Source organism: Pipistrellus kuhlii, unplaced genomic scaffold (assembly GCF_014108245.1).
Source record: "Pipistrellus kuhlii isolate mPipKuh1 unplaced genomic scaffold, mPipKuh1.p scaffold_m20_p_2, whole genome shotgun sequence".
Taxonomy (NCBI): Eukaryota; Metazoa; Chordata; class Mammalia; order Chiroptera; family Vespertilionidae; genus Pipistrellus; species Pipistrellus kuhlii.
The window spans coordinates 188,082,341-188,105,561 of NW_023425515.1; the positions used below are offsets into that span (position 1 = coordinate 188,082,341).

Here is a 23,221-nt window from a genome sequence, read left to right on the forward strand (position 1 = left end):
GTTTTGTCAACCGCAGACTCCGATCCCGGCTCAGCCCCTAACGAGCCCTGGGACCCTAGTAACTGAGAGAGTTACTGCCCTGCTCTGCGACTCGGTGTTCTCATCTGTCAAATGGGAACGATGAAGCTAGTACCGCCTCACAGCGGCATCGCGGGGACTCGCAGTGGTTAGCCTAAGAGGGCTCTGGAACCCACTCCGGGAGGCTTGCTAAGCGGTGAACCACAGCCTGTGAGGGAAGGCGTTTAGAACAGAGAAGCCAGCTGATCGCTTCCCCTGGTTTGGGTAACGGTCCACAGGAGGGGAGCTTGGGAGTGCTCGGTGCTGCCCTCTGCTGGCCATCACGGGCCCTGCAGCTGCTCAATTCATTTCGGAACAATAACATTTTGGGAGCATGTGCTGAGCCCAGGGCTCTGGCACTATCAGGAAATGAGGCAAACTCTCCGAAATAAACGGGAGGGTTTGTACCGAAATGCTCCATGGCTGTTTATTCGGGAGCCGAAGGGGAGCGGGGAGGGATGTAATAAAAGAGCCAGAGGACCCTTCACAGCCTACGCTGAGCCGTGGGGTCCACGTGAACTTGGAAAAGCCGCACACCCTCCCTGGGCCCAGTTTCTTCCACAAACACCCCTCCCAGGTCTCAGGAGCTCTGACTTCCGTTTCAGCAGACTTCCCTCCACTACAAGGCAGACTCCAACCTGGACTCTGCCCTCCTCCGTGGTCCCCACCATAATGAACAGCCCCACCCCGGCTTCAGGCCCAGGGTCATCTCCTGCGGCCCCTCTCTCACACCCGCTGCTCTCCAAACCCCGTGCTCCCATCCCTCTCAGATCCCCCGCTGCTCCGCTCCTATCCCTGCCCCACCCTGGGCTAGGCCCCACCAGGCGCTGAGAACTTTTGGCCTCTGAAAACATGCCTCTGGCCTCTATTTTCATTGCCTTTCAGAACATTCTTCATGGTCCTGAGAGTAACCAGGCTGTAGAACAGCTCTGTCTGATGGACTGGCTTCCTGTTTACGTTGGCTAACACGGCAGCCGTGAGCCATACCTGGCCAGAGCACTTGAGGTGTGACTGAGAAACTGAATTTTACATTTTCTTTAGTTTTGGTAAATGTCAATGTGAACAGTCACACGTGGCTGGTATGTGTATGTGTATGTGTGTGTGTGTGTGTGTGTGTGTTGTGTGTGTGTGTGTGTGTGTGTGTGTGTGGCTCCCGGCCTTGGCTGTGCCACTGACTGGCTTATGTACTGGCTGTATTAGTAACCAGCAGCCTTGACTCCCTCACCCATACAGCGGGAAGGATCATTTCCAGGTTATAGAGTCGTTGTGAGGATGAAAAGAGATGAACCCAGCCGGCGTGGCTCAGTGGTCGAGCATCAACTTATGAACCAGGAGGTCACAGTTTGATTCCCAGTCAGGGCACATGCTTGGGTTGTGGGTTCGATCCCCAATGGGGGCTGTGCAGGAGGCAGCCTATCAATGATTCTCCCTCATCATTGATGTTTCTATCTCTCTCTTCCTCTGCCTTCCCTCTCTGAAATCAATATTATTTTTTTTTTTTAAAAAAAGAAAACGATGAAATGTTTGGCATAACACATGAGAAATTACAGCTGCCAGCTTCACCGTCACTACTGATCACAAATGTGACAGTATCAGTGTCCAGTTTAGGGCCTCCGGTGGCTCCTCACTGCCTGTGAGGTAGGTAGCCCCCAGCGCAGAACGAACCAGAACGCCAAGCCAACGGCTCAGGAAGGTCCGTGAACTCCGCACGAGGCAAACGACTAAATAAACAAACCCACACCCCGATAAAGCATCCTCAGACCGCTGGAAACCGCGGGGACAGAGACTCTTAAAGCAGCCCAAGAGAAAGCAGAGCTATTGCAAAGGGGCGATATTAGGCTCAGCAACGACCTCAAAGTAGAAACACCAGGAGCCAAAAGACCCTAGAAAGATGAACCTCAGGCGACCTCTAAGGAGCTGAAAGAAAACCACTGCCAACTGGGATTCAGCACTCCGTCAAACACGGAGGTTAAGCGTACGTTTTTCAGACAGACAGACACACACACATACACACCTGAAAGAATCTGTCACCAGCATTGCCAAGGCCAAGGGCAGAGTCATCATCAAGAATGCAGAGCACAGCTCCTGGGGCAAGCGTTTAAAGACTCAGAAACTCAACGGATATCGGATTTTGGCAAGTCCGGGGTCAATGCTATTGTCTTACTCGTCTAAAAGTGTAATTAAGGCGTGAAACATTTCCAAGCAAACAGACAAAAATGGAATGACAGAAAACCATCAACTCAAAAGAGCCCAAGAAAGGAGAGAACAGGAAATACAGTGCACAAATATCATTCTAAGAGGGTAGAGTGAAGCCCCAATCAATATACCAGCAATTGCACTTTATATAAAGATTGTGACTGGGTTTTATAAAACGCCATGCTATTTAGAAGAGAGAAAAAAACCTTAAAAACAAAGATGGGCAGGAAAATGACGACGAAGATGCTGTGAAAACCCTAACCAACAGAAAGGCCGGTGGCCGATGCATCTGCGTTAAGGGCAACGCAGACTTTCAGAAGAAACATTAGACACGGAGATTTCTACGATGATCCAGGGGCGTTTCCTTTCCCACCGGGAAGAATTAACATTCTAAACGTACATGCACCTGGCAACACGGCCTCAAAATGGGCAAAGCAAAAGTGAGCGACATTAAAAGGAGAAATACACACACCCACGGTCATGGTGAGCTTTTTAAAAACACACCTTCTCTCAAAGACTGCAGATGGGACACACACACACAGAGGACGATCAGCAGCAGCATTTCAGTTTGAGCATCACTGGCAAACGTGGCCAATTCGGGATAATTTCACAATTCAGACCTGAAGGTGGGCTGGGGGAGCGGCTGCACACAGGGTTCGAGTCCTGCCGCCACGACTTTAGCTGAGGGATGTCGGGAAGCCCCCTTCGCTCTCGTGAGCCTCAGTTTCCCCAGCTGTGAAGTGGGGTTAAAACCGTGCAGACCGCACAGCGTCACTGCGAGGAGAGGATGCGTGGGGAGCGCCCGGCCCGGAGCGGGGCTGGGCCGCGGCTGCCCTGGCCTTACCTTGCTCTTTTCCCGGAGCGTCTTGCAGACCACGCTCTGGTCGGAGGTGCTCTTCTTCAGCTCCTCCCTGAGCCTCCTCATCTCTCTCTCCATGTTTTGGATTTGCTGGAAGAGTTTCAACAAAAGTCAGCTTCCCTGCCGGCTCGCCGGACCCGCCTTCTGGGCGGAGAGGGCTGGGTCTCGTAAGGCCTTTCACCGGGCACGTGAAGGCGAGGACCGGCTAAGGCCCGTCCCTGGGCGGGCAGGGGGGGCAGGGGGATGATCCTACGTCTGCAGAGCAAAGCAGACTTTTTTTTTTTTTCAAGTGACATATTGACCATGGCTAGTTTTGTTTGAAAATTGTAGAGGGCCTCCTGAGAACGCACATGGACATTCCTTAAATTGTTAGCTGAGCCCCAGGCACTGGCAGAGTACCTTTGTCCAGGTGTCAGCAGGGGTGGGTTAGATATGTAAATCCAGTAATGCTAGGGCCTAGTTAAGAATGCAAATAAGCCAAAACTGGTTTGGCTCAGTGGTAGAGTGTTGGTTTGTAGACTGAAGGGTCCCAGGTTCGATTCCCGTCAAGGGCATGTACATTGGTTGCAGGCACATCCCTGGTAGGGGTGTGCAAGAGGCAGCTGGTCGATGTTTCTCTCTCATCGATGTTTCTAGCTCTCTATCTCTCTCCCTTCCTCACTGTAAGAAAAATCAATAAAATATATTAAAAAAAAAAAGAATGCAAATAAGCTCCTTTGACCCTATAAATAAACCTGCATGTCTTGGGAGTTCGCCTTGCTGCCTCTCCATCAGAGAGATGGCGCCCACCTAGCGCCCAGCTTGATGAATCTATTTCTGCCTCTATGTCTCTTTCTCCTTTCTCTAATTTCTTAATCCCCAGCTCCTCCCCTCAGGAACCTGTCGTTTTCCGTGATGGACACGGAAAACAGAGAAACAGCCGCCGCAGAAAATCAGCTGTACCCTGGGATGGAACAGTGGGAGACATCCATCAGTCCATTAGGATAATTTTACAGTGATTCCTCTTGGGGTATATTTTTGCGATCAACTGGAATAAGGGCCGTTTGGAAGACACAATGGGCCCAGTTTGGAAGGACAAACAACGGATTTTCCTCCTCCCACGGGGGCAGAGACTGCGGATGTCCTGATGTGGGAGAGGCACGTCTCCCCTTCTGTTAAAGACGCTGTGCGCCCTCTGAACTGGAGCTGTGCCGGCTGGGGCAGAGGAGGGTCCCACTGGCCCAGGAAATGGACACTTCACTGTCGTGGTCGGTTTTCCTGCACCTTTAACAGCCGCCTTCTGCAGCGGCACAGGATGCCCCTGTGTTGTTGCTACGAGTGGGAGTGAGGTTACGTAAGGAAGAGTGTTGGGCTGGTGACAGTGATCAGTGTCCCTATGATGAACGTGTGACAGCGGGACATGCTGGTTTGGGCATCGCAGGGGCGGGAGCACAGGGTCTTTCTGGCAGCCTGTGGTGGCCACCCGGCCGGCCCCTGTCCCTGTCGTCCCCGACCCTGACCCTGACCCCGACCCCGACCCCACCCCGGCCCGGCCGGCTCTGAGAGAAACGCCGGGGAATGCTGGGAGGGTGTGTTTCCCAGGGTCTTCCCACCCGTGTCCTCCCAGAGGCAGCCGATCGAAGAGCGAGGAGGTGGCCCTAACCGTCACCATCGGGAAACCCCGGAGGCGGTGCTCCTGCCAAACCGGAAGGTCAGAGCCTTTCCGCGGGGGCCGGGAGCGAGGACGTTCCACTCACGGATTTGCTGAGTTTCAGCTCTTTCTCCTGGGCTTCCCGGTGCTCCTTCTGGGCCTCCTCCTTGGTCAGCGCCTCCTTGAGCAGGGAGCACTGTGGGGAGAGAGGGGCCGCAGGCCACGGGGGTTGATGGGGGCCCAGTCCCCACGGCGGCCCCGCAGAGCTTGTGCTGTTTGGTCCCTCGCGCCCCACACGCCCGGGGGCTGCCGGACCTGCGGCCGCTCCCAGGGCCCCTGCTCACGGGTTCTGAGGAGGAAAGTGTCTGAATTTTTTTTCAAGATCCAGCGAGCTACTCGGGGTGTTTGGGCCGGAGGGAGGCAGGGAGGGAGGCAGGGAGGGAGAAAGAGGGGCCGAGAAGGTCAGTCTCCTCTTTGCCCAGAGGAGAGCTGCACTCACTCTGGAGCTGATGGCCTCCAGCTGGCGGTCCTTCTCTTTGTTCTCGCTCTTCAGCTGGCTCACCTCCTGCTTCAGCTGTTGCACCTCCTCATCCTTGGCGACCACGTCCTTTTGCAAAGACGACACCATCCCTGTTTAAAAACAAACCACGGGAGACTCACTAAGTCAAAGGGACAACAGTGTGGACCACTGAGAACGGGGAGGCGGGGCGGGGGCTGCTTGTCACTGCAGCAGCCCCGGCCCTGCAGCTCAGTCCGGGCTGTGCACACAGAACACTGGGTCCTGCTGGGCTGGGGCCCGAGCCGCGGGGCGTGCCCGATGCTGGGGGGCTGGGGGATCAAACCCAGTGGTGTCTGAGAGAGGCTTGAAGCGAGGATGAGGCCTGAGGAGCCGATGTCAGGGAGGAAGGCCAGGCCTCAGCGCGTTCATCTTTCTATTTCCGATGCTTGGAGCCGTGCCTGGCCCGTGCAAATTTCTTAGGACTTTCCAGTTAGAGGGGAGTGTGAGCAGAGGCCTGGCAGGCAGGGTGGCGTGGGGTAGAGGACGGGGTGTGAGTGTGTAAGGAGTGAGGCTGAGGAACAGCCAGCCCCGGACACAGCACACAGATTCACACAGCGACGGTGACTCACTCAGGGCTCGGCCTCTGCTGTGACCGGCCCTCGGATGACAACAGCCCCAGGCGTGGCTCAGTGGCTGAGCCTCGACTTACGAACCAGGAGGTCATGAATTGGTTCCCAGTCAGGGTACAGCCCCAGTTGTGGGTTTGATCCTCTGTGTGGGGCGTGCAGGAGGCAGCCCATCAACGATTCTCTCTCATCACTGATGTTTCTCTCTCCCCTTGTTTCTCTGAAGTCACTAAAAATGTTAAAAGAAAGAATAGCCCCGACCCAGACTCACGCCTGCTTCTCTCCCTCCCTTTTTCTCTGTCACTGACTCCATCCTCATCAGTCTCTAGATTTCATCTTCTGCTTAAAAATCCCCAACGGCTTCACAGTGCCCTCAGACTGAGTCCCAGCCTCCTCCTGGGAGCCGGCCCTGCCTCCCGCCTGACCCGTCCACCCCCACGGCCCTCGTCCCCACCGCTCCGGCCCCCTGGCCTTCTGCCCCTCCCACAGGGCCCGCTCGCTCAGCCTCTGCTCTCCCTTCGCCTCCTCCCTCCGCTTCACCCCCGGAGCACCTGCCACCACGCTGCCCGATTTCTCTGCAGTGGGCTTGTTGATTCACGTTTACTCATTTCTGTCCGTCACCTGCTCCCAAATGTGAGCCCTGTGAGTTCAGGGACCCGACTCTTGCTCTGGGCTCTCTCCCCGGCCCCAGGACAGGCCCTGGCACCCAGTAAGTGCTCAGTAAACGTGCTGAAGGAATGCAGGGGTCCGGGCTGAGAGCCCTGTGCCCAGCCCAGGCGCTGGCTGCCCCTCCCCGAGTCCAGGGCTGTGGGGCGGGACCTCCGCCATCTCAGTGCCCCAGTCTCTGGGATGGCAGAGGCAGGGGCACTGTCAGTCAATGGGAAGAACCAGGTCCTCACTCAGCCCTCGTGCACCGGGGGAAACGGCGCCCCTCTCTGACGGTGCCTTAGAGCGGGGCCCACATTCAGGGCAAGGCAGCTTCCAGGGCTGCCCCAGCCCCATGGCGCCCGGTGTTCTTGTGACCTTCCAGCTAAGAGGCCATGTTCACTCAGACATTTAGCAGGCCCCGCCCGGGAACTGGCTGGCAATAAGCCTTTCTTAGGAGCAATCGCGAACTCACTGAGCCCTGCTGAAGGGGCTGCTGAGTCCATCTCTGCGCGCCTCCCTTCCCCCCCCCCCGCCCCTGAGGGCAGAGGCACTGGGATGGCGGAGGGGCAGCTCTGGGCACTGGGATGGTGGAGGGGCAGAGGCGGGGGCACTGGGATGGCAGAGGGGCAGAGGCTGGGGCACTGGGATGGCAGAGGGGCAGAGGCTGGGGCACTGGGATGGCAGAGGGGCAGCTCTGGGCACTGAGATGGCAGAGGGGCAGAGGCAGGGGCACTGGGATGGCGGAGGGCCAGCTCTGGGCACTGGGATGGCGGAGGGGCAGAGGCAGGGGCACTGGGATGGCAGAGGGGCAGAGGCAGGGGCACTGGGATGGCAGAGGGGCAGAGGCAGGGGCACTGGGATGGCAGAGGGGCAGAGGCGGGGGCACTGGGATGGCGGAGGGGCAGAGGCAGGGGCACTGGGATGGCAGAGGGGCAGAGGCTGGGGCACTGGGATGGCAAAGGGGCAGAGGCTGGGGCACTGGAATGGCGGAGGGGCAGAGGCGGGGGCACTGGGATGGCGGAGGGGCAGAGGCTGGGGCACTGGGATGGTGGGGGGGCAGCTCTGGGCACTGGGATGGCGGAGGGGCAGAGGCTGGGGCACTGGGATGGCGGGGGGCAGAGGCGGGGGCACTGGGATGGCGGAGGGGCAGAGGCGGGGGCACTGGGATGGCGGAGGGGCAGCTCTGGGCACTGGGATAGCGGAGGGGCAGAGACTGGGGCACTGGGATGGCGGAGGGGCAGAGGCTGGGGCACTGGAATGGTGGAGGGGCAGAGACTGGGGCACTGGGATGGCGGGGAGGCAGAGACTGGGGCACTGGGATGGCGGAGGGGCAGAGACTGGGGCACTGGGATGGCGGAGGGGCAGAGGCTGGGGCACTGGGATGGCAGAGGGGCAGCTCTGGGCACTGGGATGGCGGAGGGGCAGCTCTGGGCACTGGGATGGCGGAGGGGCAGAGACTGGGGCACTGGGATGGCGGAGGGGCAGAGACTGGGGCACTGGGATGGCGGAGGGGCAGAGGCTGGGGCACTGGGATGGCGAAGGGGCAGCTCTGGGCACTGGGATGGCGGAGGGGCAGAGACTGGGGTACTGGGATGGCGGGGGGGCAGAGACTGGGGCACTGGGATGGCGGAGGGGCAGAGGCGGGGGCACTGGGATGGTGGAGGGGCAGAGACTGGGGCACTGGGATGGCGGAGGGGCAGAGGCTGGGGCACTGGGATGGCGGAGGGGCAGAGGCTGGGGCACTGGGATGGCGGAGGGGCAGAGGCTGGGGCACTGGGATGGTGGAGGGCCAGCTCTGGGCACTGGGATGGTGGAGGGGCAGAGACTGGGGCACTGGGATGGCGGAGGGGCAGAGGCTGGGGCACTGGGATGGCAGGGGGGCAGCCCTGGATCCGGCCCGGGCAGTGCTCACCGGACGAGATGGCATGGTCCCTCCGTAAGGTCTCGCCCTCGTTCTTCAGGAAGCTGATCTCCGAGTTCCTCTCGGACAGGGTCTGGCTCAGCACCTGGCTGTAGCCCTGCTGCAGGGCGCTGACCTGCGGGCGGAGGAAGGGCAGTCAGAGAGGTCGGCCAGGTCAGGGGGCACCTGGTCTTGGATGGGGCACTGCTCCTCACTGTTAACTGGTGGAAGGGACAGGAGAGGCCTGTTCCTGTAGGCCCACCGGTTCCTGTGCCATCAAAACATGAGCTCATCGCTTTGTGCACCCACAGCGGGGGCTCGGGCACAGCTGCTGCCGGATAGCTGGTCCCCTAGTGTGCCTGCCGACGACCTTTGAACTCTCAGCCATCTACAGACCGACCCTTGGTTCCAGATCACCCAGCACCACTGGATACGGAAAAAAAATTCAACAGAGGGGAGCAGGTTATGAAATTAGTTCCCTCCAATGGTAATGACGATGTTGTGTACATCATAGAGCATTCCAGCCCCTTCTCAGGTGCTGCTACTTCTTTTTTTAAAAATACATTTTTATTGATTTCAGAGAGGAAGGGAGAGGGAAACAGAAACATCAATGATGAGAGGGAACCATCGATCGGCTGCCTCCCGCACGCCCCCTAGTGGGGATCAAGTCCTCAACTTGGGCATGTGCTCCGCCTAGGAATGGAACCGTGGCCTCCTGGTTCATAGGGCGACGCTCAATCCCTGAGCCACACTGGTTGGGCACATTCTACTTTTTGACAGCTCATCACAGCACCACTGAAGCCTGACGGTCTCATTACCGTCCCCATTTTGTAAGCGAGCATACTGAGCCTCAGCGAGCGAGGCCGCGGGCGCTGGGTCACTCCGCTGGTCGGAGGTGAAATTCCAACTCGCATCTCGGTTTTAGCTCCAGTTCTTCCCCTCCCGTCCCACGGCTCTGGGACCCGCGTGGAAAGCCAGAGGCTCTGAAATCTCGGGGCCAGCCTGCCACCTGCAAATCCGGCCTCCCCCACTTACAGGCCGTGGGGACACGGGGAGGGCACCCAACGCTGCTTCCCTTTTCATTCTGCAAGTGGGGTGGTGGGAGCCCCGAGCTGGCAGGATGTGAGAATGGCTTGATAAGGTAGTGCATGTGCGTGCTCTCGGATCACGCCCGGCACGCGGCACATGGCACATGGGTGTTAGCGGCGCCGATCCTCTCCCCTGACTCCCCGCGGCAAGTTCTGGCTTCATCTTCTCTCGTCTGTCTCGGGGGAAGGTAGGCGGGTAGCATGTCTGTGTGCATTTGTAAGCCTTGTCTAGGCTCACGAAAACACCAGTGCGGCTGTTGTTAAGAGCAAACACAGGGCCCGGCCAGTGTTGCTCAGTGGTTGAGCGTCGACCTCAGGGCATGTACCCTGACCAGGAATTGAAGTGTGATGAGCCCAGAGGTCACACTTCAATTCCTGGTCAGGGTACATGCCCAGGGTGCGGGCTCCATCCCCAATGGGGGGTGTGCAGGAGGCAGCTGATCAATGATTACCTATCACTGATGTTTCTCTCTCCCCCCCTTTCCTTTCCTCTCTGAAATCAATTAAAAAATATTTTTAGAAAGAGAGCAAACACAGGAATCCTTGGTAATGGTGCTATGCTGTCCACATGTGTCAAACACAAGGCCCGCGGGCCAAATCCGTCCCGCCAGGCCTTGCAATGTGGCCCGCACCGCGCTGTCATCACTGCACTCCGCTGTGTTTCCATCACAATGACAGTTTATGACTGTTCAGTAAACCATTCGGCCCGCAATTTAGGCTGGATTTTAGATTTTGGCCCCTTCTCTGATTGAGTTCGACACCCCTACTGTAGGCATAGTGCAAAAAAAAAAAAAAAAAAAAATGATGGTGGTGAGGTAAGCTCATGTAATGTGGTGAGAGCCTTGCCACCAGGTGGCGCTCAGGATCATCATTCTTGCTCTTGGTCTCAGAAAGTCTAGTCATTATTTCTCAGAATTTACCGAACCATCAAGGTTTCGTTTCATTTTCTGACCCATTTCCTGCCATGACATTTGGGGAAGTAACATTTACTTTTTCCCTGGGGCATCTGAAGCATGCAACTCTTCCATACAGGGCACTGGGAATAAGTTATTTTAAAAGAGTATCTGGCTCTTCTCAGCATAATGCTTTTGATACCAGAGGCACAACAGAAACTTCCAGAAGGGATGGGAAGACCTGCAAAGACTCCAGTGCTTCCGACAGATACAAAATAGTTAAACCGGAGCATGAGAGCTTCGGGATTTCAGATTGTGGGAAAACTCCAAACAGTCTTCAAATCACTTCTTTTCTTTCGTGACCGAAGTAAACGCCCGTATTGTGTGTCACCGGCATAAGCACAAGCAGCTTAGCGTCTGTCTTGCTGTGCAGTGAAGCAGGCGCCGAACCATGAGAGCGGTAACCGGGTGGCGGAGCGGGGGCTCCGAGATGAGGACCCGGCCGCTGGCTAGCAGAGGCTGCAGGAGCCGGAGCAGGCGCCCACAGTGACTGGAGACCTTCGAGGGCAGATCGTTACACACATACTGCGAGGGGCCCCAGAGAATGTATACAACCATCAGGCCAACAGGTCAACCTGCCGTGTGCCGTGTGCCGTGTGCGTGTGTGTGTGCTCTGGCTGCAGGTCCTCCAGACAGTAGAATATTTAAGGAACCAAAATATAAGCGGGCGAACCTCGATTTGAGTTCAAACCAGCTGAGCCTCTTGTTCAGAGACGCCTTGTTCTAACATATTCTCCTTCGGTTGTAAGTGAAGACCGGGGAAGGGAGGCAGGCCACAGTGGGATGAGTCAGTGTGATTATTTCTAGGTCATTTCTTTCCTTTTGCTTTTTTAAACCTTTTCCCGATATCACTAGCCGCTTTACACAATAGTTAACTGCAACCTGCCGACGGCCAGAGATTTGTGGGAATGGAGCGATGTTAGATGTCAAGTACATCGCAATGAGAACAAAGGTAGGTGGGGCATATGCATCCTCATCCACGTACCTGGACAAGACCTGTCACCTTTGCTCAGGAAACGGGCCAGTAACCGAAGGGCTGTTTCTCCATCCGGTGGCCCAACTGGGTTCAGAGAAGAAAGATGCTCACAACAAGCCAGCTGCAGTCAAGGCAGCTGCTTGCAGCCGTCATTCCTGCAGGACCAGCTGCTGACGTTGGTTTTTTAAAAAACGGGTCCAAGGAGTCATTTGTCCGTGTAGTGTGTGTGTGTGTGTGTGTGTGTGTGTCTGTGTTTCCTTGGCTTTCTGTCTCCCTCACTGGAATGCAGTCGGGAGGGGGCAGGGGTCATGTCCATGCTGTTCTCTGCTGAATTCCCAGAGCCTGGGAGAGGGCATGGCACAAGGTAGGCACCCCCCAAATATTTATTTGAGTGAATGAACAAGTGATGAATGAATGTATGAGTGAGTGAATGAACAGACATGGTCCTATCCGAGTAATGAAGGTCACGGGGTCTAGTCTTTGTCCTCCTGGAGCTTCCAGTCTCCTGGTGGAATCTCCTGGGTCCATCACACAACCTATGCATGCCCTTTCCTAGGCACCCCTTCCGGGCCTGCGACCCTGCACCTTCAGTTGGCTAGAGAAGGGAAAGGCAGTGACGGTGGCAGAGAGCTGGGCCCAAGCCTGACCCAGGTTTTAAGCGGCTTTGTGCGCCGGGGCCAGCATTCAGTAGTGGCCAGTTTCTTTTCTTCAGTCACCTTTGTTGAGATATAATTTGTGTGCACAGTCTATGGCCAGCTGTACAGGAGTCCTTAAAAAGACGGATCTAGTTTGGAGAGAAAGAACGGGACTGGTCCGTCCAGAACTGCTGGTGGAGGGTTTCTGTCTGAGGAAATGCCCACCAGCGAGCCAGCGGCTACCTTCGGGCTGTGGCCAAGGCCCCAGGGTTTGGACGCTGGGATTCCATGCCCCGTCCAGCTCACTGCCCACGGCTCTGTCTGGGGCTGGGTGGGAGTGGGAGGTAGGGGCAGAGGTGGTCCCTGAGACGGCAGAGTTGGGTGGACCTATCAAGTGGGGTGAGAGCATGGGGTCAGCACAGAGTTCACATTGTGCTGCCCTCGCCCCCTTGCTGTGCAAGCTGTGGCGCGGGGCTGGCGTCTCTGAGCCTGCCCCGGTCTCCTCGTCTGCAGGATGGAATGTGTCGGAGGATCGGGAGGTTAAAAGCCAAAGCCTTGCACATAGTAGGTGCTCAGTCAAAGTTAGTAGGGTTCTTCCCAGGCTAGAAACCTGCCAAGCCTCTCCTCCCTGGGTGCTCTGACACCCATCCCCCACCCCCAGCGCTGACCGCCCCTTTCCTGGCCGTCTGGGTGGCTCCTGCCGTTCTCCTCGGCTCCCCCCGAGAGCTGACGCCCTGCATCCTGACTCGGTCCTCGCCGGCGGGCTTTCCCCGGGTCCTACCTGGCTCTTCAGGCTCTGGATCTCTCTCTGCTTGGCGTCGATGTACTCGTTCAGAACGGGGCCCTTCGGCGGGGGCCCCCGCTCGCCCCTGGGGAAGGTGGTCTCCGTCAGCAGCGTCTGACTCAGGCTGGCCAGCTCGTTCTGCAGGTTCACGATCACGGCGTCTTTGTACTTGGATTCGAGCTCGAAATTCGAGAGGCGGCTCACTTCTCTTCCCAGCATCAGGATGACCTCATCCTGAGGGCGGAGGGGGGCAGATGGGCAGGTTACTGGGCCTGGGCCTGGGGTGAGGGCTTAGGAAGGCGAGGGCAGGCAGGGCAGGGGAGCAGTGGGGAGGAGAGCAGGAGGTGAGGGCAGGCGGGGGGGGGGGGGGCAGGAGGGGTAGGGAGGCAAGCCTGCAAATCTCCTGAGCCACTGGTGTCTAGTCTCCGGGAGGTGGGTGCTGGGCCTCACAGGTGCTAACACTTTCCTGCCCCTAGAGTTAGACTTTCATACCCAGCACAGCCATCCCCGCTGGGAACGTGGGTTGCTAGAAGAGTTTATCATGCTTTTCAAATTGTATCGTATTCAGCCCGGGACCCTGGGGACCCAGGAAAGGTAGTGAGGGAAACACCATTCTATTCGACCACATTCTGCTTATAAGGAGGGCTAGTTTTTAATTTCCATAAAGTTAATATATTCTGAAATGTTTCCTTTCTCTTTCTACTCTGTGGGTACTGCTTCCTGCCTCTCTTGGTTATTCACGTAAAAATGTGTCCCAGGAAACCGAACCGGGACCATAATCCAGGCAGGAACCAGGATCATGCGTGTGGGCTCGGGCACACTCTGGCCCGGAAGACAAGCTGCCCGCCCCCTGTCTCTCCGAGAGAAAAAGTGCTGCAGCCAACTAATGGGTGGTTCCCCTGAAAGGGAAAAATCCCCCAAACTGGCCACTAGAAGTCATTGTTACAATGTCAGAAAGACGGAGGGAAAAAAAATGCAGCTACTGAATTTCTGCCTTGAAAGGAAATCCTGTCCTTCCAACAATTTCCCGTTGGTTGGACAGAGCTCAGTGGGCAATTTCCAGGCCGGATCGTGGCCTGGGGAGCTGTCCGGTCAGCTTCATGACCTCCCTCTCCCCTGACCCGGGCAAGGCCAGGGTCATGAGGAAGCCTGGCTGGCACTGCCAACTGCTGCCAAGGCCTCTCTCGGGGCCTCTGACAATGCCTGTGGCAAAATGCCAAAGGATAGCATCCAACGTTCTGTCCTTCTGGGCAGCCTCCCGGGGATAAGTGGCCCAAAGCCTCCATGCTCGGCCATTATTCATGCGACACACGTTAATTGAGCAGCTACTATGTGCCAGGCCCTGTGCCGGGCGCTGGCGTATAAAGAAGCCTGCAGGGAGGATGTGGTTCTGCCTCCATGGGGAGGACCCCGTCCCTTCCTGGAGGCGGGGCCTCCCCTCCCACGGGGTCCTGGCCAGATTGGAAATCCGGTATCTGTCGCTGTGTAACAAGCCACCCAGTTACGGGGAGTGAGAGGGGCTCGTGGGAGCGGTAACAAGAGCACTCTGGGACAGGAGGCAGGGCAGTCCCTCCGCGGTCCCTCCCCTCGGACCCCTCACCTTGTCCTGCTGGGCCAGGTCCTGGTCCATGTAGAACTCCCCGGGAGGGGCCGCCCCGGCCATGCCCTCGGCCACCGATTGCTCCAGCAGCTCCGCGGCGCTGGCCCACACTAACCAAGGTGAACAGAGAGCACAGGGGAGGGTGTGAGCGTCCCGAAGGCCTCGGAGAATGTCTGCAGATTAACCCCCACATCCATTTCCTGCTGAGATTACAGCTCATTTAATTAAAGAAACGACAGAGAAAGGCGGGGGTGGGGGTGGGGAATCAGTGATGAGAGAGAATCATGGATCGGCTGCCTCCTGCAATGATTCCACACTGGAAATCGAGCCTGCAACCCGGGCGTGTGCCCTGACCAGGAATTGAACCGTGACCTCCTGGTTCATAGGTCGATGCTCAACCACCGAGCCACGCCAGCCAGGCGGTAATAAACTATTTAAAAACCTCCTAAGGCAAGGTATTTCTGCACATCTGAGTCAAGGTGTATACATTTAGATCCTGCCTCCCACTCATACACACACACACACACTCACCACAGAGGTACTGACGTGTGCATGTGGGCAGTGCACACAGGCGGGAGGGCTGTACACAGAAAGTGCACAGGGGAAATCGGGAGACGGCTGACCTCTAACTGTTTTCTTAAAATTTTTTCACAACTGACTGTGCTTTGCTGTGGAATCATATAATAGAAAGTAAACGAAAAGCAAGACCCATCCTCACGGCTGCAAGCCCACCGGGAGCCGCCAGGGGGCGTGCCCGCCCGCACCTTGCTTGATGACCGGAGCCTGGGGGGCGCCCTCCACCACGAAGGAGAACATCTTCCCGCAGGCGCTCATGGGCCGCCTGTGGCAGGCCGGCGGGGCCGTGGTCGGCCTGGGGAAGGCCTGGGACCAGTTCTTGTGCGCTGGCGCTGGCTGGACGCCCGGCTGGAAGGGCATCTGTGGCGGCAAAGGCGAGTGGGCCGGCTGCTCTGCGAACCCAGGCGGCTGTGCTCTTGGCCAGCGGACCGGGCCCCCCATCCACGGGAAGGAGACCTGCAGGGGTAGGCAGGAGGGTCAGGATGAGGGGGGCTGTCCCCACCTCTTGTCCCGGCCGCATCCCAGCAGCCCGAGGTCTCGGCTTGTGAGTCACTTCCCCCAGGAAGCCCTCCCTGACTCTCCCCACTGCGTGTCACACTGCACACGGCTGTGCCGCTACTGATGGGCGTGGCCTTCCTGCCGGGCACCTTCCCAAGGGGTCCCCACGGGACCCCACTGAATGCACCTGATCTCTGTGCTGAGCCTGAAGCTCGTCCCCCAGCTGCGAGGTTTGCCTGTGCGCTGCCAGCTGGCGGGACGGCACCTCTGAGAGGGTCAGGGCTCCGGGTCTGTCCGCTCACCCTGCAGCCTCAGCATCTGGGAAACGCCTGCCGCCCACAGGGCTGGGGGGATGGTGAGCAGAGCGCTGAGACCCAGCCGGCTGGCTGGGACCCCAGCCCTGCTTTCCCTCCATCGGCACTGTGTGTCTCCGGCACCCCTGATCCATCCACCCCTGGAAGCCGAGAGCTCTGGGGTGGCAGGGACCCCGACTGTCTCTTAACCTTTGAGCCTCAACACCCACCACTTCTGGGCAGAGGCTCCGTAGAGATCTCGCCTGGAAACCTCTTTGTTGAACCGGGGGTGGGGGTGGGGGTGGGGGTGGGGGCATGTTTGTAGCTACGCAGAGCAGAGAGCACAGCGTCCATCTAACCGGGGCGGGGGGGGGTGGGGGTGGGAGCCAGTGCCAGGCAGAGGAGCTGACTCTGGGCTCCGTCTCGGCTTAGTGCTCAGCGGTGTTTGCTTCCCGCGCCTCAAGGCTAAGGGGGCCAGCAGTGCGTGCCATGGTGTGTCCTCATCCATCGCACTCCCCTCTCTGCTCCTCACAGCAGCCCTCAGGGGAGCGCTCTTGTCACCCCGTGTTTCCCGTGAGGCGTGGAGAGGGAATCTCTTCATGTCAGCGTCTCGGCCTCCGCCCCTGTGCTCCCTTCCCTCCTGCACTCTCAGACGCTGCCCCTGCCTTCTCTGTCCTCCCCGTCCCTCCCCAGCCTCCTCGGGGGCTGACTTGCTATAACCAAACCATTCTCCCCTTGGTTTGATGAAGACGTATTGAACGAATGGGCCGAAAGTGAGGAGGGGTAAATGCCGACGTGGCTGCTGAGAAACAAACCTAAAAAATAATAAAACTCCAGGAGTTGTGTGTTGGCCACTGGGAACCTCTTGCCTGTAATTCCATCCAATGCCCAGAAGAGGGCGCGAGGACCCGCTCCTCCTGGGACCCGCGGGGCTGGGCCTGAACTTCATCCACTCCTGTCCCGGCTGCCAATTGTGTGCGCAGCTTGGCATCAGCCACGGCTCAGGACCGGCTCCACCTGAGCCTCGCCCTCCGCCCACCCCCTCCTGCCCCCCAACACGCACCTGAGCCCCGGGACTCACCGGGGGAGGCTGGTTCTCGATGACGAGTTCGTAGATCAGCTCTCCGGACCCGAACCTCAGGAGGTCCCCGGGCAGCAGCTTCACGGCCACGTTCTGGATGTGGCAGTCGTTGACGAAGGTGCCGCTGCGGGAATTGAAGTCCTGGAGGACGAAGCTGCCCTCGGCCTCATCGTATTCGATGAGCGCGTGGTGGTTGTCGATGTCCTTAGACTGAAAAGCAGGGCAGTCAGGGCCGGGAGGACAGGAGATGGGGCTAGCAAGTGCCCCCGGGTGCCTGCCTGGCTGGTCACAACAATACTCATTCTTAAATGCAGACGCTGAGGGTCAGAGAGGTTCAGTGACCTGCCCAAGGTCACACAGCGCGTGCAGGGGAAGCTGGGATACGTGCTCTCTCCACTCCAGACCCAGGCAGGTGCCCGCGCTTGTTGGGTGGGAGTCAGGCAGCACAGAGGCAAAGGGAACCTGGGGGGGGGGGAGGGGTCTGAATGGACAGGCACACGTGTGGCCAGAGAACCGCCACTTCCTAGTTCCCGGCTCCACACAGGTGTGCTCTGTTCGCTGCAAATGGCGGGACTGGAAGCAGAACCGGCCCTCACACAAACCAGAGGGTCAGTCGGCTAGTGACAACTGTTCATTTTCTTGCAAAGAAAGTGCCAAGTTCATGGAATGGGGTAAGTTAAGGTCAAGGGAGGTTTTGTCAGAACTGTCTGTCAGTTCGTTCTGTTCATTTTTAGAATAACGTTTTTCCTAATATTGCAGGAAACGAGAACCAGAGCAATGCACAGACGACATTAGAATCATGCCACATGCGGCTCTTTGGCCCCTTGAGTGTGGCTCTTCCACAAAATACCACAGCCTGGGCGAGTCTATTTTGAAGAAGTGGCGTTAGAAGAAGTTTAAGTTTAAAAATTTTGGCTCTCAAAAGAAATTTCAATCATCGTCCTGCTGATGTTTGGCTCTGTGGACGAATGAGTTTGCTGACCACTGGTTTAGGGCCCCATCCCCAGGAGGCAGGAACTGACAACCTCGTTCCCAGCCTTCCAGTCTTTAAAAAAAGTTGCTTACAATCTTTTTAAGACGTTCCAACAAAATTGACATCATGCCAAACAGAAAAGTTTAATAACTACCTTTTAAAAAAAACTTGATGTACAATAAATTTTCCCCACGTGATCAATTATTTCTATTGCTGCTTAAAAGCTTGTCAGAATTTATCTAATGATGGGTCCTGATGTGATGGCGTTTCCCCAGGAGAAAAAGACCCCAGACAGCGGCCGTTCAACCAAAGTATAATATGTTAATGATTTGCTAAGGCCACTCAACAGCTCACTATGACGGGCACTGACCACCAGGGGGCAGACAGTCGGCCAGTTGCTATGATGTGTACTGACCACAGGGGGACAGATGCTCCGACTGGTAAGTTAGCTTGCTGCTGGGGTCCGGCCAATCAGGACTGGGAGAGAAGGGCTGGACACCCCCCGGAGCCCTCCCATGGTACCTCCCAGGCCTCAATCACCCACCAGTGGGGTCCCTCGGCCTGTGCCCTCTCGCAATCCGGGACCCATCGGGATATCAGAGAGCCGGTTTGGGCCGGATCCCTGCAGGCCAGCCCTAGGGACCCCACCGGTGCATGAATCCGTGCATTGGACCTCTAGTATACTGATAAAGGGACAAGAAGACACAACAATCCTTAATGTGTATGTACCTACGCAGAAAATTCCAAAGAATCAACACCATAAATCCTGGAATTAATAAGCAGTTTAGCAAGGTTGCAGGATACAGGTTAATATTTAAAAGTCACTTGCTTTCCTATATACCAGCAATGAACAACTGGAATTTGAAACACAACACCATTGCCCTGGCCAGCATGCTCAGTGGTTAGAGCATCAGGCTGTGCACTGAAGGGTCACAGGTTCGATTCCTGGATAAGGACACATGCCTGTGTTACAGGTTCAATCCCCAGCCCTGGTCAGGGCATGTGCAGGAAGCAACCAATTGATGTGTCTTTCTCACACTGATATTCTCCCCTCAAGGTTGACCTTTCCCTCCCACCCTTTAACTCTCTAAAAATTAATGGAAAAAATATAGTCAGGTGAGGATTAATAAAAAACACACAACACCATTTACATTATTACCAAAACCATGAAGTACTTTAGGTATAAATCCAACAAAAATATGTACAAGTTCTATTTGAAGAAAACTACAAAATGTTGATGAAAGAAATCAAGGATCTAAATAAACGAAGAGATAGTCCATGTTTCATTTTCAATTCCTTAGTGATATCTGATATTTAGCATTTTCTCATGCTCATTTGCATATATAAATTGCCACCTGCATATCTGCTTTGGGGAGATGTCACCCATTTTTAAATTGGTTTTTTTTTTATTGTCCAGTTTTAAGACTCATTTATTTTGGACACACATTTATAGCATCTTTATTCATAACTGCCCCAAACTGGAAGCAACCGAGATTTCCTTTAATGACTCGGGTACCCATTGGGGTACCTCCACACAATGGGACATAGTCAGCGCTAGAAAGAACTGTGCTATCAAGCCCACCAACACCTGCAGGAATCGTAAACGCACACTGATTAGTGCAAGATAGCAATCTGCGAAGGCTACAGACTGTCTGGTTTTAACTCCGTGAAGCGTAAAACCAGAGAGACAGTGGGAAGATCGTGGTTGCCGGGGGCTCAGGTGGAGATGGCAGGGGTGGGGTGGGGTGAACAGGTGAAACGCAGGATTTCAGGGCAGTGAGAGGACTCCGGTGCTGAAATGCAGGATACATGCCTTATACATGTGTCCGAGCCCGCAGGATGTGCACCACCAAGGTGAGCCCCCGTGCGAACTGTGGCTTTAGTTAATGATAATGCCGCCGTGCTGGTTGTAACAGATGGACCACACCCACGCAAGATGCTGGTAACGGGGAAGCCCGGGGATACATGGGAACTGTCTGTGCTGACTGCTAATTTCCTGTAAGCCTGAAGCAGTTCTAAAAAACACTTTGAAGCACTTTAGGACTCGTTAGTGTTTTGGGAAGTGCCACCCCGTCTTCTTTGTCGCCTTTCCCACCCTTTGTGTGCTGTGAGCCTGTGATGACCCAGCGCAGACAAGTTCTCTGCGTTGTTTTGCGTTTTCTCCTCCCAGGCCTCATTGCTTTCAGTTCCCTAAAAGCTGCCAGGCCATTGTTAAGAAATCGATGCAGCAGGAATTCTGAATGCAATGGGGTGAGCTCTGCCAGTGCTAGGCCAAGAGGGGGCTCCCCCTTCCCCCACCTGTAATACTACCACTCCCCCGCTTACGTGGAGAATGGCTACAGGCCGCCATTGGACAGAGCCCTGCGGCAAGCGCAGGCTGAATGCATAAGCTCTCTCCGGCTGCCCCATGAGGTAAACTTTCCCTTTATCATCGTCATCATTACTACTGGCCAATGTACTGTGAGGGCTTCCTGTGAGCCGGGCTGCTGAAGCACTGTGTGCATCCTCTTATCTAACCTGTACAACAGCCCTATAGGGGGCTCTATCATTATCCCATCTTATAGGCGAAGAAGCGAGACTCAGAGGGTGACATGGGAGGATAACAGCATCACCTCCACACCAACACCAGAGACACCGCAAGGAAAGAAAGCTACACACCCATGTCCCCTATGAGCACTGACAGGAAAGCCTCACAAAATATTAGCAAGTGAACTCAACAGCATCGAAACACACACACACTCACACACATACACACACTCACTCTCACATACACACACATACTCTAATACACACACATTCTCATACACACACACATACACTCACACACTCTCACATACACACACATACACTCTAATACACACACATTCTCATACACACACACTCTCATACACACACACACTCACACACTCTCACACACACACACACACTCTCTCATACACACACATACACTCTAATACACACACACTCTCACACACACACACACTCTCTCATACACACACACTCTCACACACACACTCTCTCTCATACACACACATACACTAATACACACACACTCTCATACACACCCACACATACTCACACACTCTCTCACACACTCTCACACACTCTCACACACACTCTCATACACACACACTCACACACTCACACACTCTCACACACACACACACACTCTCTCATACACACACATACACTCTAATACACACACACACACACTCTCTCATACACACACACTCTCACACACACTCTCTCATACACACACATACACTAATACACACACACTCTCATACACACCCACACATACTCACACACACTCTCACACACACACTCACACACACACACTCTCATACACACACACACTCTCGTACACACATACACTCACACACACTCTCACACATATGATGGAATGTTATTTAGCCCAAAAAAGAAGGAAGTCTTACCACTTGCAAATGGATGCGCTTGAGGGCATTATAATAAGGAAAGTAAGTTGGGCAGCGAAAGACAAATACTGTATGATGTCACTGATATGTGGAATCTTAAAAACCCACACGCCTGAGCTCAGAGACACCGTGAACAGACTGGCAGCTGGCAGAGGTGGGGGGTGGCGGGGAGGGCAGTGGGTGAAACGGGTGAAGAGGACCAGGGGCACAGACTCCGGTTATAAAGTAAGTGGTCATGGGGATGCGATGCCAGCCTGAGACTGTAGTTACTAATACTGGATCGCATTTTTGAAAGCTGCTGAGAGAGCAAATCTTCCAAGTCCTCATCGCAAGAAAAAAGGTGTGACAGATGTTAACTAAACTTACTCTGGTGATCATTTTGCAATACATAAAAAAACATATCAAATCGTTATTTTGGAAACCTGAGGCTAATATAATGTTACAGGTCCATTATACCTCAATAGAAATAAATGAAAGTAAAAAGGATTGCGCAGCACAGGCACGTGGCCTTCAGTCCCGGCATGCAATCCGATGGCCCAGCACACGGAAACTTCCAGAGCTCAGGGAAGGCAGCTTTGCAGCCCCTTTATGCACTGGAGGCGGAGGGTGGCGTCGGGGAGCTGACAGGGAGGGTGGAAAGGGAAGGGGGATCTGAGGACAGGCAGGCCCGTCGAGGTTCAGTGCTCTCTCGGGAGCCCTACTCCTGGCGGGTCCTGGGGATGCTTGCCTGGACGCCCGGAACGAGGGCCAGGGTGGCTGAGAACTTCCCCTGAGCCTGACCGCCCACCATGACCCCGTCTGAAGGTTACGATCAGGTCACTCTGGGAGGTGACTTTCATAGATTCCCCCCTCCTTTTTTTTTTCATCCACAACGTGCTGTCACCACCATACCATCAAGCCCTTTTCTTCCGCCCAAATGATCACAAACAGCTCCAGGCCTCGCACCTGCGGTTCCAGCACCTGGGCGGTCTGTCCTGCCGGCAGACCCCCGGCTTCTCCTTATGGGGGCAGGCCAGCTTGGTCTGCTCTGTCCCGGGAGGGTCAGAGGACAGGGACAGAGGACAGCTGGGGCCTCTGTCTATCGCCCCAATGGGCCTCTTCCCCGCAGGGCACCCAGCCAACATCTGCTCCTTACCCAAGGCCCCCACTAGATGGCGCCGCGCCCATTCCTGAGCGAAGGAGGACCATAGGAAACTTTCCATGTCATTAAGGTTAAGATCTCAGTTAACTCACATGGAATTTCAGATGTTTCGGTTTTTAGTTGTTCCCCAAAGCTAAATTCACACCCGAAGAAGGAAGCTTCTTTCTTTAGAAGCTTTGAGTCAGCCTAGAATCTGAAACTCGGTCCCCTCCCCCCTCCCCCCCCATCCCCCCCACCTCCCAACTGTGTGTCTTTGGACAAGTTACCGAGCCTTTCTGAGCCCCATTTCCACATCTTGAAATGAGCGTATAAAAATGATCACCGTAGTTCCTACCCCATGGGATTATCTCAAGGGTAAAAAGTCTGTAAATCACATATAGAACATACACAGCATATATGTTAAAACACGCAGGACGCATCACGCCGTCTGTGTGTGCTGTGGCTGTTTGCAGAAGGACAGGACGTGCCCTAACATCCCTGCAATGGCTGCTGTCCAACGCCCGGGCACCCTGAGCGGCCCAGCCAGCGAGTGCCCGTGGCCTCGGCCGCGCCCCGGGGTGGAGGTGGACCCTGGAGCAGCTGCTCTGGAAAAGAGCGAGTTCCTCAAAAATTAAAAATAAGGTCGTCGTGTGACCCAGCAAGGTCACGTCTGGGTGTCCCCAAAGGACTAAAAGCGGGGGCTTGGAGGGAGACTCTTACCCCTCTCCCCCCTCCAGAGCAGCACTCACAACAGCCCGAAGGTGGGGCCGGCCCAGGAGCCCGCCTACCGGG

At 55.8% G+C, this 23,221-nt stretch overlaps 1 protein-coding gene across 1 annotated transcript in view; it reads right to left on the reverse strand.

Annotated features, from left to right (window-relative positions):
* FHAD1 (forkhead associated phosphopeptide binding domain 1) overlaps positions 1-23,221 on the reverse strand; it is an 80,085-nt gene that overhangs the window by 48,505 nt on the left and 8,359 nt on the right. The window contains exons 3-10 of the mRNA XM_045585186.1: positions 16,900-17,109; positions 15,216-15,483; positions 14,452-14,561; positions 12,849-13,085; positions 8,428-8,551; positions 5,242-5,372; positions 4,849-4,938; positions 3,098-3,202 (exon numbers count right to left, since the gene is read on the reverse strand). Of these exons, the coding sequence (XP_045441142.1) occupies positions 3,098-3,202; positions 4,849-4,938; positions 5,242-5,372; positions 8,428-8,551; positions 12,849-13,085; positions 14,452-14,561; positions 15,216-15,483; positions 16,900-17,109 (1,275 nt within the window). The remainder of the gene's footprint in view (positions 1-3,097; positions 3,203-4,848; positions 4,939-5,241; positions 5,373-8,427; positions 8,552-12,848; positions 13,086-14,451; positions 14,562-15,215; positions 15,484-16,899; positions 17,110-23,221) is intronic.